Source organism: Podarcis raffonei, chromosome 4 (genome assembly GCF_027172205.1).
Source record: "Podarcis raffonei isolate rPodRaf1 chromosome 4, rPodRaf1.pri, whole genome shotgun sequence".
In the NCBI taxonomy this organism is placed as follows: Eukaryota; Metazoa; Chordata; class Lepidosauria; order Squamata; family Lacertidae; genus Podarcis; species Podarcis raffonei.
Genome location: NC_070605.1, coordinates 11,918,796 through 11,939,103, shown reverse-complemented (window position 1 = coordinate 11,939,103; position 20,308 = coordinate 11,918,796). Strand labels below are relative to the sequence as shown.

The window sequence follows — 20,308 nt, the reverse complement described above, 5'->3', positions numbered from 1 at the left end:
CGTAACCAGCTAGCTAGGAAACCTGCCTATATAAACTGATAGCGGTTTCAATTCTCCAGGCATTGGTAGCCAAAAATGTGCAATGTCCACACACCAGAAGTCGGCAAAAACCTGCAGGCCCACAGTCCCCTGCCCCAGCCCAAGGTTTGCAAAAGTATCATAAAATATATATTTTGGGAGGGGGGAGCCTAAGGGAAAAGAAGAAGCCCTACAATAGCCCATTGAGGATTGAGTGTGCACTTTGGATGCAAATTCTGACTGGCAGTTAATGGAAGGAAACAGGTTTGGGAGGGGGAGAGTGGAATGGAGTTCCGTGGAGAAGGGTATGGCTGGCATGAACAGAAACACACCATATTGCAATGCTTTGGTTTGGTTTCTGCTTGCGGTGCCCATGAATCAGGAAGCTCACGGTTGTGCAGGAGACCATCTGCCATCATTATGATAAGCAGAATGCCAGTGGAGAAGGAAGGGGGAAGGGGGCAGTGGAGAGGGAAGGAGGCAGTGGAAGACAGGAGTGCCTGGCGTGCTCTGGTCCAGGGGGTCATGAAGAGTCGGACACGACTAAACGACTAACAACGAACACCTGTGCACTGCATTTCCTTCTTGCATCTCCTGCCAGTAGAGCCCAGAACACACACTCTTAGAGAGTGAACACACTGCTTTCTGCCTTCAATGTTTGTTTATTCATAAATGAAGCACAATCCACCAAAAATGAGGCATTTCTGTGGCTCATTAAGCCGTAAGCAGGAACTGGATGTGTCCTGAGTCCAGAGCCACACAGGAAGACCTGGGCAGTCTAGCCCCTGGGGTTTGTAGCCTCCTTGCAAGCACATCCGGGGCCTGAGTTGCTGGTGGAAAATTCTTTGGCACCCTCACTTCCATAGATGGTTGCCAAGAAGGGCTCCAGGTCATAATCCAGTGTGCAATTTGGTCATCAGCCTGGTCCCATCCTCTCCAATTCAAAACTGGACCATCCAGTGGACACCTGAAGAATTAAACTTCTTTCCTTCTGCAATGTTATTTCTGGAGCAGACAAGAAAGGGAATTGTGTTCCTTTTGACATAACCCTAGTGCCACATACCACTGTTTGTGCACCGATTCTTGAGCATCTATCGGGTCCGGTCTTTGGAGGCCAGACACAGTGAAGCAGCCTGCACTTAGCGCTTCCTGCAAGTGCTCTTTGCCCCCGTATTCATTTGTGACACGCAGGCATCAAGCGTTTTGCCCTCTACTGCAATCCGGCGACCTTTCGCCACTCCAGAGAGATTGAGAAGAGGGCTCTTGGGTGTCGCCTTGGGAAGCCGGCGACTCGATACCGCAAGCAGATCTCCCGTGCCAATCTTTACGGTGACGGACAGCTAAAAATGGCTTAAAGGATACAAAGCAAACAGCGGGAGTACGTGGCCGGGAAATCAATAAAGAGAATGATCTAGTGGCACGAGAGCACTTGTTATCTGTTCATCAAGATGATGCGGAGAGACGTCCTTTGCATTCGGAATCTGTCTCGGCGGCTCGATTTGCCGTCATAAAATGCTCTGTTTCGGTATGGGTGCTCATTCTGAGTTTTGTCATTTGCTTCACAACCACCACCCCCCCAAACCTCACCCTCTTGCCGCCCATGAATAATGCAGATTGCACAGATATTTTGAAGAAGGCGAGGCCTTTACATTTTACACATCAGGCTAATTCGTCACTGTCCTTTTTCTATCTCTTGCTTCTCTCTTTACCCTGCACTCTTTTCTCTCTATAGCGGCGTTGAGGCGGCTTGTCAGCACCGCTTGTTTGCTAGAAAGGCAGAGTGTAATTCCGTGATAAGTTTGACCCAACATGAACTGTCTTCGGCCATTGGTTAACCTGTACCGTACGCGCCAACTTGCGAGGCAGATTGGGGGGCCGGTGTTGTGTGTGTGTGTGTGTGATGTCACACACATGCTTGGGATGCCAAGCATCCCAAGATGTGGCTGCTGCTGCCGGGAAAAGAGCCCCCAGCTCCTGCAGACATTGCACTGAGCACCCTGGGTGCCGTTCAGGCCCTTTGCACCTTGTGCACCTAACTCCATGCATGCCGGTTGCCCATCGCTGTAAGGAATTCAGCCTACACTCGAGTACGACCCTGGCAGAGACACATGCCCGACTGGCATGTTCCCTCCCTCCTGGTCATTCGTTTGGGAGCTTCAAAAGCTTTCTTCTGCCCAAACATCACAGCGACCGATGCCAACCGACACCGGCACACTTAGGGATCCGCGGAGTTGGCGCAGCAGTTGCGTCACAGACCTCAGCAATTCAGCATTTTGGCTAATCTACTTTACTTACATATAAACACACAAATTTGGCCAATGTTCAGGGGGTGGAGGAGGCACGGCTACCATGGTTGGCTTCTTCTCCTCTTCCTGCTGCAGCTGCCGGGGAATGAAACCTTGGCTCTTTCCTGATGGGGAACCAGCATGCTCCACGATTGCAGTCATGGGATCGTTGTCTTTCAAATGATGGTTTATGTTTTGACTCCACAGAGTGGGAAGTGACTGAGACAGGATGTTGTGTTACTGTGTTCCGTGAAGTGGGACTATTGTCCTTTGTCCTTTCTCTCATGGCTGTCTGATGCTAGAGAGAGAGGGAGCCATGCTGCAGTGCTCTGTGTGTGTTTATATGTAAATAAAGTAGATTAGCCAAAATGCTGAGTTGCTGAGGTCTATCACGCACAAGTTGCGCAAACTCTGCGGATCCCTAAGTGTGCCGTTGTCGGTTGGCATCGGTCGCTGTGAATTTCAGGCTGAAGAAAGCTTTTGAAGCTCCTGAACGATCGGCCATGCCAGTCGGGCATGTGTCTCTACCAGGGTCCTACTTGAGTGTAGGCTGAACTCCTGACACTCGTATCCTGCTTGCTGGTTTCCCACAGACATTTGTTTGGCTACTGTGGCAGTAGATGGACTCTGGCCTGATCCAGCAGGCTCTTATTATGTTCTTAGCACACGTGCGTCCCAGCCATGACCAAACTTGGCACCTTAAATAACGTTTCAGCCTCTTCCTCTCGTCAGCCTCAGAGCAAGGATGACATCTGTGTCTTTTAAGCCAAGGAACACACAAGGCTTTTGCCTGTCTATTTTATTACTTCCCAGTGAATTTCCAGTTTTCCTTCCATTGCTTTCTGCCTAATTGAATCCCTTAACAACTAGAGATCACGTTTTTCCCAGAAACCTAGGAGCATTCAAGAGGAATCAGAACAGCTTGTTTTACTTAACGTCTCGTCACCCAAAGTTGAGCCCTCCCAGTTTGATCCCCCCTTTTCCTGAGCCACGAAAAGCTCAGGGTGGCCTGAGTAAGATCAGTTTCCTTTGGACAGGAAAGAACTCCGGACTGAAGGACATGAAGAACTCCTCAATTACAAATTACCAATTTGAGATGGAACGGTGGGGACGTCAATAATCAGCAGAATCAGTGCAGGCAGCAAAGTCTAAGGCATTTGGGGTATTCCAGGAGGAATGAGCTCCCGGTCCCAAGGAACAGCATGCAACCTAAAATCAGAATCTGATTTTAAAGTCATAATAAGATTACTGGGCCAAGCTACTCATATACTATTAGTATATAACCCCTTACATGGGACCAGCTTACCTATGAGATCGCATTGCCCAAAATGTGCCCACTCAACCACTTCCTTCTGCAGAACTGGCATTTCCACAAGTGACACATAATACCCGTTTGTAAGAACTCAATCATTTCATGCGGCAGGTCCTACGCTGTGGAACTCCCTGCCTATTGACATCAAGCAAGCGCCTTCACTGTATTCTTTTTGGCACCTGCTAAAACATTCTTGTTTAGAGAAGCCGACCCAAGTGCTTAGGAAGTTGGTGCAAATTTTCACTGAGAACCATAGAATCACAGAATTGTAGAGTTGGAAGGGACCCCAAGGGTCATCTAGTCCAGCCCCCTGCAATGCAGGAATCTCAGCTGAAGCATCCATGACAGATGGCCATCCAACCTTTGCTTAAAAACCTCCAAGGAAGGAACGCCCACAACCTTCCTTTCCACGGTCAAACAGCTCTTAATGTCAGAAAGCTCTCCCTGATGTTGAGTCGGAATCTGCTTTCTTGTAGCTTGAAGCCATGAGTTCGAGTCCCACCCTCCAAAGCAGAATAAAACAAGCTTGCCCCATCTTCCACATAATAGCCCTTGAGCTATTTGAAGGCGGATATCATCTCTCCTCTCGGTCTTCTCTTTCCCAGGCTGTTTTAGTATTTTAACTTTAACAAGTATTGCTGCAATTCCCTCCCTCCCGTGTTTTATTGTTTTGCAGGCTGCTTTGAAGGGTGTGTGAGTTTTGTGTTTTTTTACCAATCAAGCGCTATGTGGAGCTACCTTTGAAGGTGACCCAGAAACTGCAACTAATCCAGAATGCGGCAGCTAGACAGGTGACTGGGAGCCGCCGCCAAGACCACATAACACCAGTCTTGAAAGGCCTACATTGGCTCCCAGTACGTTTCTGAGCACAATTCAAAGTGTTGGTGCTGACCTTGAAAGCCCAAAACGGCCTCAGCCTAGTAGACCTGAAGAAGCGTCTCCATCCCCAACGTTCAGCCCAGACACTGAGGCTCAGCTCCGAGGGCCTTCTGGTGGTTCCCTCATTGCGAGAAGTGAGGTTACATGGAACCAGACAGAGGGCCTTCTTGGTAGTGGCACCCGCCCTGTGGAACGCCCTCCCACCAGATGTCAAAGAGAAAAACAACTACCAGACTTTTAGAAGACATCAGAAGGCAGCCCTGTTTAGGGAAGCTTTTAATGTTTAATAGACTATTGTATTTAATATTCTGTTGGAAGCCGCCCAGAGTGGCTGGGGAAACCCAGCCAGATGGGCGGGGTATAAATAATAAATTATTATTATTATTATTATTATTATTATTATTATTATTATTATTATTTGAAATGAAAAGCTAGGTTAATCCAAACCCACTGTGTTTGCTGCTCGGACATTTAAGTTTCACCACTTTGTTTTGTTTTGCAACCATTCCTGGTTTCATAGAACAATTCTGGCCAGTAGTTATAAAACAGGCAGTATAGCAGCACTGTAGAAGCTTGAGGCAGAGAAGGGGGAAAATGCTTCCCTTGCCTGTCGGTCTGATTGACAGCCGGGCAGCAGCACCTGTCCATTTCTTTCTCTTCCCTGTGTTGAAACTTCCTTAATCACTGGCAGTCTCTTGAGGTGGTGGGGAAAGTATCAAAAATAGCACCCTTCCGTCTCCTTGATCTGCATTCTTCCTTCAGTTGTCAAAAGCCCCACCGTTACTAAGACAAGAAGGGGAGAACTGGGATTTGTGACAGTCGGCTGTAGCCGGTGGAAGAGCGATAACTCCCATCATTTGTGAAAGTGGTAGCTGTTCTCCTAACTCCTCCCTGTTTCCATCACTTCTGGCGTCAAGGCTGGTTCCAGAGGGTCATGGGGTCATGTGTTTGCTGGCACCCCAAAATTGATGAAGGACCCACAACCTGATCAGCTCTTAATTCTCGGTTAAGCCTCCCCAGAAAGCCAGGGCCAGCGTGAGAGAGTTATCCCCTTTTTTTGCACACTTCCAATCTTTTCCAGGTTGTTTGTTAATTCGTTCAAAGGATTTTGGGGCCTCCTTTCGGAACAAATATTCTCTCTGGGCAACTTACAAGCTGCAATGATATAGTGTAATTAAAAACAAATTGCTAACAAAATGTCAGAAAGCCAGTGAGTAGTGAATGCAAATTGGGTATCGCTGAAAACGTTTGTCAACTCGGCATAAATATAATTCTGGAATCCAATAACCAACAGTCTAAACCTGGTGATCCAAAATAAAATAAGCCCAGTGACCTTGATAGTGTAATCTTGGGCAAAAGCCAAAGGGAACAACTGATAAAATCAGCACAGCTTCTTGAAGGTTGCCGCAGGCAGGGCCAATCCCACATCTTTTGGGAGGGATTAATACAAACTAGGGGCAACCAATAAAAAGACCCTGGTGTCATGGCTCTGGACCTGGAATCTTCAGATGGAGAGGAGATGAATCACCTTCCCAGTCCTTCTCCTGGGAAATTGCTAGAGCCCACATCCCATGCCCTGAACCCTGAGACATCTTTGCCACTGGACTCCAGTGACTGGACTACAAGCTCCATGGAGGATCAAGAGTGCTCTGGGGAGCTTATTCCAAAGCAATCCCCACAATCTGAAACCCCACTGCCTAGAAAAAGGCTAGAATTAGCTTCCATCGCGGCGACCTAAGGCTCTTCCAACAGCTCCATGATATTGTTTAAAGGCGCTGGCCATGGTCCTGAACTGATACCTTACTCCTCATCCACAATTCTGACCTCACCTTCCATCTGTTCCCTGGCCTACTTATCTCCACCTTGCTTGGACATCACCTTTCCTTGATGGCGGCATCGCCATGGATCAGGACCCCTGGTCTGGTGCCCACCAAACTAAGCAACCTGAACGTTGAACCGAGAGGCAAGGTCTCCAGAGCCAGTCTCAGGGTAAAGATTGATCCACATTGCAAATCGTGGTGGTAGAATGATCCTGGGTTTGTTTGTTTTTTGCAAAATACCCATGCTGTTGTCGTTTTTAATTCCAGTTTGGTTACACATTTTGTCACTCTTCTTCTTTTCCTCCATCTTGCACTCTGCCTGTTCCTCAGCAAATGGCTGCCTGGGACCTGTCACCTGTCAATGTCACTTGACGAAACCCCGAGGCATCTTCTGGGTCTCACGTCGAGGCTTGCAGTCCCCACACTCAGCCTGACAGTCGCTGCCTGGCGCTGTGTTTGTTGCCGGGCTTTTCTGCTGAGCTTAATTGCTTGTTTTGTCTCCCGACTGCCAGCTCCTTCTAAGAACTCCCTTGCAGACGTATACAGGTGGCGTAATAAGCATTTCTGGATGGCTACTTTTTGCATTTCCGGCTTCCCTTGCCAGCAATCTCCTGTAATGTCTTTTAAATTCTTATTTAACACTTGGGAAGGGGGGCACAAACAAACACAGAAACAAACTCTTGAAAACTATTTAGGCCTTGTGTGCATATACCTTTCTCCCTCCGCTCCTGTAGTTATAATGCTTTTAAGCAGCTGTGAGCCAACGGTGGAGCTAATTTCTGCCAGTGGCGCAGTCAAGAACGGTGGCAATTATGCGCAGCAGTTGGATCAAGCAACTGGAGCTCACACCTAAAGCAACAGTACCTGTTATAACTGGGTATATACAACCATGAGCCCAAGAAGAGACTTGCAGGATCAGGCCAGTGGCCCGTCTGGTCCAGCATTCATTCATTTACTGCCCTTCATCATAAGATGTGACCCTATGGACCAGAGCACGCCAGGCACTCCTGTCTTCCACTGCCTCCTGCGGTTCAGTCAAACTCATGTTATCAGCTTCGAGAACACTGTCCAACCATCTCGTCCTCTGTTGTCCCCTTCTCCTTGTGCCCTCCATCTTTCCCAACATCAGGGTCTTTTCCAGGGAGTCTTCTCTTCTCATGAGGTGGCCAAAGTATTGGAGCCTCAGCTTCAGGATCTGTCCTTCCAGTGAGCGCTCAGGGCTGATTTCCTTCAGAATGGAAAGGTTTGATCTTTTTGCAGTCCATGGGACTCTCAAGAGTCTCTTCCAGCACCATAATTCAAAAGCATCCATTCTTTGGTGATCAGCCTTCTTGATGGTCCAGCTCTCACTTCCATACATCACTACTGGGAAAACCATAGCTTTTACTATACGGACAATCAGGATATAAAAGGTAGAAGGTAAAGCACCACTGGATGGTTAAGTCCCGTCAAAGATGACTATGGGGTTGCAGTGCTCACCTCGCTTTCAGGCTGAGGGGGTCGATGTCATGTGGGTCATGTGGCCAGCAGGACTAAACTGCTTCTGGCGCAATGGAACACTGTGACGGGAATCAGAGTGCACATAAATGCCATTTACCTTCCCACCGCAGCGGTACCTGTTTATCTACTTGCCCTGGCGTGCTTTCAAACTGCTAGGTTGGCAGGAGCTGGGACAGAGCAAAGGGAGCTCACCCCGTTGTGGGGATTCGAACCGCCAGCCTTCTGATGGGCAAGCCCAAGAGGTTCAGTGGGTTAGACCACAGCGCCACCCACACCCCATATAAAATGTAAGAGAAAACCACTCAAATAAATAAAAACAACCAGACAAGGAGGAAAGGAAGATTCTTGGATGGCAAGATCAATTTCATAGAATCATAGAATCATAGAATCATAGAGTTGGAAGAGACCACAAGGGCCATCGAGTCCAACCCCCTGCCAAGCAGGAAACACCATCAGAGCACTCCTGACATATGGTTGTCAAGCCTCTGCTTAAAGACCTCCAAAGAAGGAGACTCCACCACACTCCTTGGCAGCAAATTCCACTGTCGAACAGCTCTTACTGTCAGGAAGTTCTTCCTAATGTTTAGGTGGAATCTTCTTTCTTGTAGTTTGGATCCATTGCTCCGTGTCCGCTTCTCTGGAGCAGCAGAAAACAACCTTTCTCCCTCCTCTATGTGACATCCTTTTATATATTTGAACATGGCTATCATATCACCCCTTAGCCTCCTCTTCCCCAGGCTAAACATGCCCAGCTCCCTTAGCCGTTCCTCATAAGGCATCGTTTCCAGGCCTTTGACCATTTTGGTTGCTCTCCTCTGGACACGTTCCAGTTTGTCAGTGTCCTTCTTGAACTGCGGTGCCCAGAACTGGACACAGTACTCCAGGTGAGGTCTGACCAGAGCAGAATACAGTGGCACTATTACTTCCCTTGATCTAGATGCTATACTCCTATTGATGCAGCCCAGAATTGCATTGGCTTTTTTAGCTGCCGCGTCACACTGTTAGCTCATGTCAAGTTTGTGGTCAACGAAGACTCCTAGATCCTTTTCACATGTACTGCTCTCAAGCCAGGTGTCACCCATCTTGTATTTGTGCCTCTCATTTTTTTTGCCCAAGTGCAATACTTTACATTTCTCCCTGTTAAAATTCATCTTGTTTGTTTTGGCCCAGTTCTCTAATCTGTCAAGGTCGTTTTGAAGTGTGATCCTGTCCTCTGGGGTGTTAGCCACCCCTCTCAGTTTGGTGTCATCTGCAAATTTGATCAGGATGCCCTTGAGTCCATCATCCAAGTCATTGATAAAGATGTTGAATAAGACCGGGCCCAAGACAGAACCCTGTGGCACCCCACTAGTCACTCTTCTCCAGGATGAAGAGGAACCATTGATGAGCACCCTTTGGGTTCGGTCAGTCAGCCAGTTACGAATCCACTGAGTGGTAGCATAGTCAAGATCGCATTTTACCAGCTTCTTTACAAGAATATCATGGGGCACCTTGTCAAATGCCTTGCTGAAATCAAGGTAGGCTACATCCACTGCATTCCCTTCATCTACCAGGCTTGTAATTCTGTCAAAAAACGAGATCAGGTTAGTCTGACATGACTTATTTTTCAGAAATCCATGCTGACTATTGGTGATCACAGCATTCGTTTCTAGGTGCTCACAGACTGTTTGCTTAATGATCTGCTCCAGAATCTTCCCTGGTATTGATGTCAGACTGACTGGGCGGTAATTATTTGGGTCCTCTCTTTCCCCCTTTTTGAAAATAGGGACAACATTTGCCCTCCTCCAGTCTGCCAGGACTTCGCCTGTTTTCCAGGAATTCTCAAAGATGACTGCCAGTGGTTCTGAAATCACATCTGCCAGTTCTTTTAATACTCTTGGATGCAGTTCATCTGGCCCTGGAGACTTGAATACATCTAGACTAGCCAAGTATTCTTGTACTATCTCCTTAGTTATTCTGTGTTTCCTCTGCTGAATCATTTGCTCCAAATTCTTCAGGTTGGGCATTGTTTTCTTTATCGGAGAAGACTGAGGCAAAGAAGGCATTGAGGAGTTCAGCCCTTTCTGTGTCCCCTGTTTGCGTTTCACCATCTTCTCCTCTGAGTGACCCCACTGCTTCTTTGTTCTTCCTTTTGCTACGAACATACCCATAAAAGCCTTTTTTGTTGCTTTTAACCTCTCTAGCAAGCCTGAGTTCATTCTGTGCTTTAGCTTTTCTGACTTTGTGTCTACACGTGCTGGCTATTTGTTTGAATTCCTCTTTGGTGGTTTCCCCCCTTTTCCATTTTTTGTACACATCCTTTTTTAATCTTAACTCAGTTAAAAGTTCTTTAGATAGCCACCCTGGCTTCTTTAGGCACCTTCCATGTTTCCGTCTCAATGGTATTGCCTGAAGTTGTGCTTTTACTATCTCCCTCTTAACAAACTCCCAGCCATCATGAACTCCCTTTCCTTTTAGTATTACTGTCCATGGGATCTCACCCAGCACTTCCCTAAGTTTTATGAAGTCGGCTTTCTTAAAGTCGAGAAATTGAGTCTTAGTATGCTTGGCTGCTCCTTTCCGCACTTTAGTAAACTTCAGAAGAGCATGATCACTCGCGCCTAATGATCCTTCCACTTCTACCCCACTAACCAGGTCATAAACATTGGTTAGGACTAGATCTAAAATGGTTGTTCCTCTTGTTGCTTCTCCCACTTTCTGGACAATGAAGTTGTCTGCAAGGCCAGTGAGGAATCTGTTTGACCTTATGCTCTTGGCTGAGTTTGACATCCAACAAATATCCGGGTAATTGAAGTCCCCCATTACTACTATCTCCCTTCCTTTTGCATGCTTGGCCATCTGTTCCAGGAAGGCATCATCTATGTCCTCCGTTTGGCTTGGGGATCTATAGTAAACTCCCACAATGAGGTCACTGTTATTCTTCTCTCCCTTAATTTTGACGCAAATGCTCTCACTTTGGCTTTGAGGTTCTAAATCTTGGATCTCTTCACAGGTATACACATCCCTGACATATAACACCACTCCTCCTCCTTTCTTGTCTGGTCTGTTTCTCTGAAATAGATTTTATCCCTCCATTATTACATTCCAATCGTGGGACTTATCCCACCAGGTTTCAGTGATTCCTATTATGTCATATTTAGTTTGCTGTACCAAGAGCTCAAGCTCATCTTGTTTATTTCCCATGCTTTGCGCATTAGTGTACAGACATTGAAGTCCATTAATCATTCCCCCGTGTCTCTTATTTAAGGATTTTTTCCTCTCACCACTAGGTCTGCGTGCTGTTTGCTCCATTCGGTCTATGACATTTGGATGATCATCTTCATCAATTGATAGACTCCTACCTTCAGGAGCACTGTCTCCCTCCCCCACATTAGTCAGTTTAAAGCCCTCCTGATGAGGTTTCTGAGATTTTTGGCAAAAACATTCCTCCCAACCGTTGTGAGGTGCAGCCCATCGCTTGCCAGAAGTCCATCTTCAAGAAACTGCATTCCGTGATCTAAGAATCCAAACCGTTCCTGTTTACACCATTTGCGAAGCCAGTTGTTCACTTCCACTATTTTTCCCTCTCTCCCTGGGCCACGTCGTTCAACTGGGAGGACAGATGAGATGACAATTTGTGCATTTAATTGCTTCAATTTCCTGCCCAGAGCCTCGTAATCTCTTTCGATCTTCTGGAGGCTATTGCTTGCAGTGTCATTCGTTCCCACATGAACCAAGAGGAAGGGGTATTTGTCAGTGGGTTTTATGATTCCTTGCAGTCATTCAGTTACATATTGGATCTTAGCCCCGGGGAGACAGCACACTTCGCGAGACATCTTGTCAGGCCCACAGATCACTGCTTCTGTTCCCCTCAGTAGGGAATCCCCTATCACCACTACACGCCTCCTCTTAGGTCTGGTCGGGGTTCTTCCGTGAGCTGTCCGTTCCAAGGTCGCCTGCACATTCCCTGAGGGCTGACTTTGCTGCTCGTCTTCATATACCTGATCGACTGTAATGAGGGAGAGATCCTCAAATGGAGTCTGGTCTTTGTCTTCCATGCTAGGGGAGAGGACCTCAAAGCGATTGTGTATTTCTAAACAATCAGAGCGAACCCTGGGCCTCCTACTTCTTTGAGTCACGTTTCTCCATATATCTGGCTCCTGTGTTGGTGAACTAGCCTCCTTCTCAAGGGAGTCCCCTGTCTCCTCCTTGGTGGAGACGGTGTGCTCTGTTGCTTCCAAAAAGAGCTCCAGCTCTCTAATTCTTTGGAGCATAGCTACACGTTCCTCCAGTTGCTCGACTTTGTCTTTTAAGAGGGCAATCAACATGCAATTGCTGCAGGTAAAGCTGCCTGCAACCTTTGGCAAGATGGCAAACATTGCGCAGGAACCACAGGCGACTGCAGCTGTTCCCTCACCCTCCATCTTGAGAACGTGTCGTTGGGGGTGACTACAGCGGTCCTCCATCATAAAAAGCATGAAGACAGGACAAATAAATCCCCCCAAAAAACCTAGGTCTCCCCCAACAAACGTTTGAGATTAGCTCCCCTAAATCTAAAGATGGATCAAACTGCGCGAGAGCAGCTAATCAGTCACAAGAAACTCACACAAGAAAACTCTTTTTGTTCCTTCTTCAGCCGCTGCCCAACAATAAACCTACAATTTGTATGTTTATTCATCATTTTAGGAAACAGTGAGTCCTTAAGTGACTGTGGACGCCAATTCTGGAGCCACACGTCCTTCCACAGTGGGGACATAGGTTCCCGGGTAGGAGTTGATCACGGTGTGGATTTTCCAAATGTGCCTTCCTCTTAGCATATTTCTCCCTTACGTCCTGATGTCAACCATCTTCAAAGCCCATGACACCTTTGCTAAAGGCTGTTCTCCAATTGCAGCACTCGCAGGCCAGTGTTTCCCAATTGCTGGTGTTTATATAGCATTTTACATATTACACTTGCATTTAAACATGGGCAACCCTTTCACAGGAAAAGGGAAAGTGTAGTGCTTATGGGATTGAGTGTTGCCTCAGGGACTTTTCCCTTCCTGTCTTTCTGTTATTTCCTAGACAACAAGGTAAATGAATGTTTAGGAGTGATTGCATGAGACATGTTGCAGACTGCAGGCTGTTTTATTTCCTTGGCTGTGTACGGACCATGAACCCCAGCACTGCCTTTGCTCTGAGAAGAACTTTCCCATTTCACCTAAGGGAAAACAGAAACATTAACTTTAATCTCCCGGTGAATTATGCATTACTTAATAATATGACAGGCCGAAATTACCGCATGCCTAAATTGCCGCCCGCTTTCTTGAAATCCAGTGATGAATTATCATTCCCAAAATATTAAGAAACCCCAAAAGGTCATTTAAACAAAAAAAAAACTAGTGGAGAAGGCCCTTTTGGGAAGGACTAATTAAAAATGCTGGCTAAATAGCTGTTTTCAGTGAAAAGAGAGCATCAAAACAATTTCCAAAATAACTTTAAAAGGCAAGCAAATTCATAAGAGGAAATATGTTAATAATTCATCGGATCGCTGAGGCTTCGGCTATGGGGGGGTGGAAATAAGTGTTGCTAAATTACCGAATATGCATTCCATCTTGGCAAGGCAAGACTGATTGAAAGAGATCTCCTCCTATTAACAGGAGAGGTAATTTTATGTACATACATCGAGATACTTCCCTGGGCAGAGCACAGAGAGGGAGAGGGTCTTTTGCAGTACCAGTTAGCTTGTTTGCAGCGTAATTGCATTTAGACCAAGGTCTTCTGAAGGAAACGACTGACTAAATTAGCATTAACCAGGTTCCTGTGGGGCTCAGTGCATTGTGGGAGAGGCGGTCTCGCCTCCAGAAAGGACGTGTTGACCCAGTAGAGGCCAGGTGCTGACAAGGCACGGCGTTAATTGCTTTTCCCAAACGGGGTAACTTTTATCACTTGGGGGAAATAGAAAAAGGGGGGGGGAGAAAAGAAATCTTATCAGGCAAAGTGTAGGACTTAAACCTCTTCTTCATTTTTCACCCACCCATCCTTCCTTGGGCTCCCATCAGCCAAGTGCAGCCGACCCACGGACTGTCTGGGAATCAGCATGTTTTTACATGAGAAGAATATGTCCTTTTAATTAAAATGCGTCTCTGGGTTATTTGTGGGGCCTGCCTGGTGTTTTTACATGAGTAGAATGTGTGCTTTTATTTAAAATGCATCTCTGGGTTATTTGTGGGGCATAGGAATTCGTTCCATTTCCCCCCCAAAATATAGTCTGGCCCCCCACAATGTCTGAGGGACAGTGGACCGGCCCCCTGCTGAAAAAGTTTGCTGACCCCTGGACTAGACGTCACACAGGGTCCCTTCCAGCTGTACAATTCTGTGATTCTGTGCTGATGCAGGGTGTTTATAATGTGTTCCTCCACCTTTGGACTGAAATGGTGCCACTTGTGTTATCATCTCAAGGTTCTGCCACCAGCCAAGCCTCAGCTGGGAATAGTCTTCCCAGAGGTTCAAAAACCTCAGAACCTTCATATATGTCTTTGTGTGGAAATACCCCAAACTCATGGGACTCGGGTGGCGCTGTGGATTAAACCACAGAGCCTAGGAATTGCCAATGAGAAGGTCAGCGGTTCGAATCCCCGCGACGGGGTGAGCTCCCGTTGCTCAGTCCCCGCTCCTGCCAACCTAGCAGTTCGAAAGCACGTCAAAGTGCAAGTAGATAAATAGGTACTAAATTCTGGCGGGAAGGTAAATGGCATTTCTGTGTGCTGCTCTGGTTCGCCAGAAGCGGCTTAGTCCTGCTGGCCACATGACCCGGAAGCTGTACACCAGCTCCCTCGGCCAATAAAGCGAGATGAGCGCCGCAACCCCAGAGTTGGCCACGACTGAACCTAATAGTCAGAGGTCCCTTTACCTTTACCTTTTACCCCAAACTCAGCAGCCTCTTACCTTATTTCTCACGCCAGCTCCATAAGCCAGTGTGTCTCAGAAAGTGCCTCAAGTTATGATTTTATTCTGACTTCAACACATATTATTATTAAGCTGAGTGTGTATCCCTCCAGCTAAACTCACATCCAGTCACTGCTTTCATGTAAATCAATCTTCTACTGTATTAGTTACTTGAACAGCAAACAAACTTATGACATGCAAATGATAAAAAATAGCTGGCTTGCGGTAGAAGGAGGATTAATGTGTGGTTGAATCTGAGGCTCCTTCTGCAACCACACAAAGGGTATCAGACCACTTTATAAACAGTCATGGCTTCTCCCCAAATAATTCTGGGAACTGTGGGTCAATAAGGATGCTGAGAGATGTTGAGAGCCCTATTCTCCTCCCAGATCTACAATTCCCAGAGTGTTTTAACAATCAATCCCTCTTACTAGAGGAGAGCAGAGAATTCTCTAACAAACTACAGTTCCCAGAATTCTCTGGGGCAAGCGACAACGGTTTAAAGTGCTCTGTTGCCCCTTTAACTGTATCATTCACAGATGGGGCCTGAGATAAAAGAGGCAGATGAGATGAAAAGGCAATGGCAAGGCTGCCATCCTCTAGGCTGCAACTCAGACCAGGAGAGAACAAGATCAGAGAGACGCTTTTCTTCTTCAGAGGAGGAGAACTGGTCTGCGCAGGATTAGATATTCTAGGAATAACCAGTAGCAGAGATCAAGCTTTAATCAGCTGCTAACAGATCTGCAGTGGGGAAATCAAAGCAGTTCTAAATGCGGAGACTAGGGAGTAATTGGGAAAAAATAGAGTAATGCCCAGTTGAGACTGAAGAAGCATGGTTGCCACATTTCTCGGAGATCATCCCTTCTCACATCAAGAAAGGAAGGAAGGAAGGAAGGAAGGAAGGAAGGAAGGACTCTTCCCTTCTTCTGCTGCCCCTTCCAGGAATTAAGGTTGAATCCTGACAAGACAGAAGTACTGTTCTTGGGGGACAGGAGCTGAGCAGGTGTGGAGGATTCCCTGGTCCTGAATGGGGTAACTGTGCCCCTGAAGGACCAGGTGTGCAGCCTGGGAGTCATTTTGGACTCACAGCTGTCCACGGAGGGGCAGGTCAATTCTGTGTCCAGGGCGGCTGTCTACCAGCTCCATCTGGTATGCTTTTGTTATCTTGCACGCCCACCATATGTGGCAGAATGTGCCTTCTTTTTCTTTACACTTCCAACAAATATTTGTAGCTCTTCTATACATTTTTGCTAATTTAGTAGGAGTTAGGTACCAACGGTACATCGTTTTCATATGGTTTTCCTTCAACATACAGCAGAGGACAGGATTAAGAATTAAGCTTCTTGTGCTTTCTCTCTTCTGTGCAGCCACCCTTGTGTGATTCGTGGGCAGGTGATGACATCGGACGGGACCCCACTCGTCGGTGTGAATATCAGTTTTGTCAACAACCCTCTTTTCGGCTACACTATCAGCAGGCAGGATGGCAGGTACGTATGTGGGCCCCTTTCTGTCTTTTCGTTGTGTGAAGTTCAAGGCTGGCTTCAATGCAGAGGCTTGAGTGTGAACATCAGCTTGTCTGTTTCATAGGGTGCTTTCAGATTCCTTTCGTTCCTTACTGGGTCTGGACAGGCATTTAAAAATAAGCAGGCTGCGAATTAGGTGGGAAAGTTAGAACCTTCCAACTTCTAAGGAAAGCTGCTACTCCCGATACTACCTTTGAAGGTGATCTGGAAACTACAACTAATCCAGAATGCGGCAGCTAGACTGGTGACTGGAAGCGGCTGCCAAGACCATATAACACTGGTCCTGAAAGACCTGCATTGGCTCCCAGTACGTTTCCGGGCATAATTCAAAGTGTTGGTGCTGACCTTGAAAGCCCTAAACGGCCTCGGTCCAGTATACCTGAAGGAGCATTTCCATGCCCATCATTCTGCCCAGACACTGAGGTCCAGCTCTGAGGACCTTCTGGCAGTTCCCTCTCTGCAAGAAGCCAAGTTACAGGGAACCAGGCAGAGGGCCTTCTCAGTAGTGGCACCCACCCTGTGGAATACCCTCCCATCAGATATCAAGGAAATAAACAACTATCAGACTTTTAGAAGACATCTGAAGGCAGCCCTGTTTAGGGAAGTTTTTAATGTCTGATGTTTTATCACTTTATTATTGTTGTTGTTGTTGTTGTTGATGATGATGTTATTCTGTTGCGAGCTGCCCATAGTGGCTGGGGAAATCCAGCCAGATAGGTGGCGTATAAATATTATTATTATTATTATTATTATTATTATTAGGTGAGGGGTGGGGTGGGGGGAAATAGACAATCCTCCTCACCTGATTCATTACTTAGTGGTAGCCAGATAAATGTACTTCCCACCACGGGGTATTGTCTCTGAGCCCACCAGGCTATTCTGAATGAAAGAAGGCACAGCAAAGAAGGGAAAGAATTGGCTTAAACTACAGTGGGAAAAGTAGGGATTGGTCGCCGTGCATAGAATCATAGAGTTGGAAAGAACCCCAGAGTGTCTCCTAATCCAACCCCCTGCAATGCAGGAATCTAAACTAAAGACAGTCATTCAACCTCTGCTTGGAAACCTCCAAGGAAGCTGGAGCTGGTGGGAAATGGAATCCAACAATACGTGGAAGACCTTGGTGTGGGCAGTAAATGACCAAACCAGCCAAATTCCAGAAAATTCAATGGAGGGCATTTGAGTTGTAATAATGGCGATCCTTTGTGGTTTGTGCAGCTGCCTCCATGAATAAGGGTCATGATTCAGTGGTACTGCAGCTGCTTTGCTTGCAGAAGGTCCCTGGCTCATTCCCCAGCGTATCCAGGTAAACTCCTCTCTGAACCCCCAGAGAGATGTTTGCAGTCCTTGTAGATGATGCCGAGCTACAGGAACCAGCAGTCTGTGTCAATATGAGGCAGCTTCCGCCTGTTAGAATTCCTGCTCCCTGATTGCAGTCATGGGATTGTTGTCTTTCACATGACAGTGCATGTTTTGACTCCACAAAGTGGGAAGTGACGGAGACAGGATGTTTGTGTCACTGTGTTCCGTGAAGTGGGGCTATTGTCCTTTGTTCTTTTTCTCTTTGCTGTCTGATGCTAGAGAGAGAAGGAGCCATGTTGCAGTGCTCCGTGTGTGTTTATATGTAAATAAAGTAGATTAGCCAAAATGCTGAGTTGCTGAGGTCTGTTACGCAATGCTGCGAAGACTCTGCGGATCCCTAAATGTGTCGGTTTCGGTTGGCATCGGTCGCTGTGATGTTTGGGTTGGAGAAAGCTTTTGAAGCTCCCGAAAAAAGACCAGGAGGGAGGGAACATGCCAGTTGGGCATGGGTCTCTGCCAGGGTCCTAATCGAGTGCAGGCTGAACTCCTGACACCAGTGTGCCATTCCTCTCCACTGACACTGGTTTTAGCCGCCTTACTGCACAGCACACAGCGTCCTCTAAGCATCTCAGGTGCATGTTGCGTTGAAACATTGGAAACCTCGGTGGAGTTGTGGCTGTTTCCTGGTGCTGTGGCTGAGTCCTGAGAATATAGGAGCGGGGCATTCCAAGGGGGCTGGGGAGAGCCCTCCTAAGGCTGCGTGCATTTCCACCTCAGTGGAAAAGTTCGCAGAGGCAAGCTGTAAAACTCGCTCTTCTTTTTACAACAACAAAATTCTCTCTTTGAGCCATTGACTAGGTAGGACTGGAGACCACACGCTTCTGAAAGAGCTTTCGTAAAGGCCAGGGCATCATCGGCGGCCCTTGTCAGAGAGAACGCTTTGATGCTTCCTGATAGGAGGAGAGTTTTGCTGGCGGTTTTCATTTTGATTCCGCCGGCTTGGGTCTTATCTCTCATTCTCTTTCCTTCATCGCTTCTTGGCCTCATCAAGGTAACTTCAAGGCGAAGGCAGGAGCTGATGACTAGCAGCGTCTCCCGCAACAACAATGTCGCCTCTGTGTTTTCCTCTCCTGCTTGAGATCGATTCCTTCCCTTTTTTCCCCAGTTTCACCGTTGTGCCAAAAGGAAGCATGGTTCTAAAGCTCATTAGAGTTCACTGTTCCTAGCAACTCCCCTCGCCAGTGAAGCAAAGAAGAGATGCTTTCATTTATAAGCGACCCTTCTTTTTCCAGCCGCTTGTTGAACTCCTTTATTTTATTTTTAGTATTTAAAAGGAAAACAACCCCAGTGCTTTTTGTAGTCGCCCCCCCTCCCCACATTTCATACTCAGCCCCAGGCCTGCTTTCCAGGCTTTGCCAAATGCTAACTAGCTGTTAAAAATGCCCTCATCAAGACTTAAATGCTCTTCATTTCGCTGGCAAGCAAGAAATGGAGGCTTTTAAAAGCGAGCGGCCAGAGTTTTTGATGTCTCTATTTGAATTGCAGAATAAACATCTCACTTCGTTTATATATATAAATAAGGAGGTTTTAAAAAATGGAAGCATTTTATTATCACTTCATGGCAAAAAAAAAAATCTGTCCTCTCTAAAGCACACATTTGGGATGATTCCAGGTTTTGTCTCCAGGGCTGTACACACTAACCCATTCAAAGCACAAAAGTGTGGGTTTCCCCCAATGTGGAACTGTTTAGGCCTATCCGTGCTAAAATGTTTGCATTCTAGACTGCCGTCAACCAAGGATGGGTGTAGTTATTTTATTGTCCTCTTCATGGGGTTATCCTGCACTTGCCCCAGGTGCATAAAGAAAGAAGTGGGGGTTGCAATCTTTATTTTTACTGATATTTTATTAGAATAATTTCATTTATAAAAAGACCAAGTGAGAAAAGATATAAAAAAGTGAGCGAGATTGGAAAAAAGGGGGTAAATGGTTTTACATAACCGTATTAATATGTTGTTGTTTAGTCATCTCCGGCTCTTCGTGACCCCATGGACCAGAGCACGGCAGGCACTCCTGTCTTCCACGGCCTCCCGCAGTTTGGTCAAACTCATGCTGGTAGCTTCGAGAACACTATCCAACCATCTCGTCCTCTGTCATCCCCTTCTCCTTGTGCCCTCCATCTTTCCCAGCATCAGGGTCTTTTCCAGGGAGTCTTCTCTTCTCATGAGGTGGCCAAAGTCTTGGAGCCTCAGCTTCAGGATCTGTCCTTCCAGGGAGCACTCAGGCCTGATTTCCTACAGAATGGATAGGTTTGATCTTCTTGCCGTCCATGGGACTCTCAAGAGTCTCCTCCAGCACCAGAATTCAAAAGCATCCATTCTTCAGCGATCAGCCTTCTTGATGGTCCAGCTCTCACTTCCATACATCACTACTGGGAAGACCATGGCTTTAACTAAAGGGACCTTTGTTGTCAGCATGTTTCTGCTTTTTAAGATGCTGTCAAGGTTTGTCATTGCTTTTCTCCCAAGAAGCAGGCGTCTTTTAATTTGTGACTGCTGTCATCATCTGCAGTGATCATGGAGCCCAAGAAAGTAAAATCCCTCACTGCCTCCATTTCTTCCCCTTCTATTTGCCAGGAGGTGATGGGACCAGTGGCCAAGATCTTAGTTTTTTTGATGTTGAGCGTCAGACCATATTTTGCGCTCTCCTCTTTCACCCTCATTAAAAGGTTCTTTAATTCCTCCTCACTTTCTGCCATCAAGGTTGTGT

General features: G+C 46.8%; 1 protein-coding gene across 9 annotated transcripts in view; it reads left to right on the top strand.

Moving 5' to 3' along the window:
• TENM4 (teneurin transmembrane protein 4) overlaps positions 1–20,308 on the top strand; it is a 680,333-nt gene that overhangs the window by 590,399 nt on the left and 69,626 nt on the right. For all 9 annotated transcript variants that reach the window (XM_053385165.1, XM_053385169.1, XM_053385167.1 and 6 more), the window contains one exon: positions 16,088–16,207. In XM_053385165.1, the coding sequence (XP_053241140.1) occupies positions 16,088–16,207 (120 nt within the window). The remainder of the gene's footprint in view (positions 1–16,087; positions 16,208–20,308) is intronic.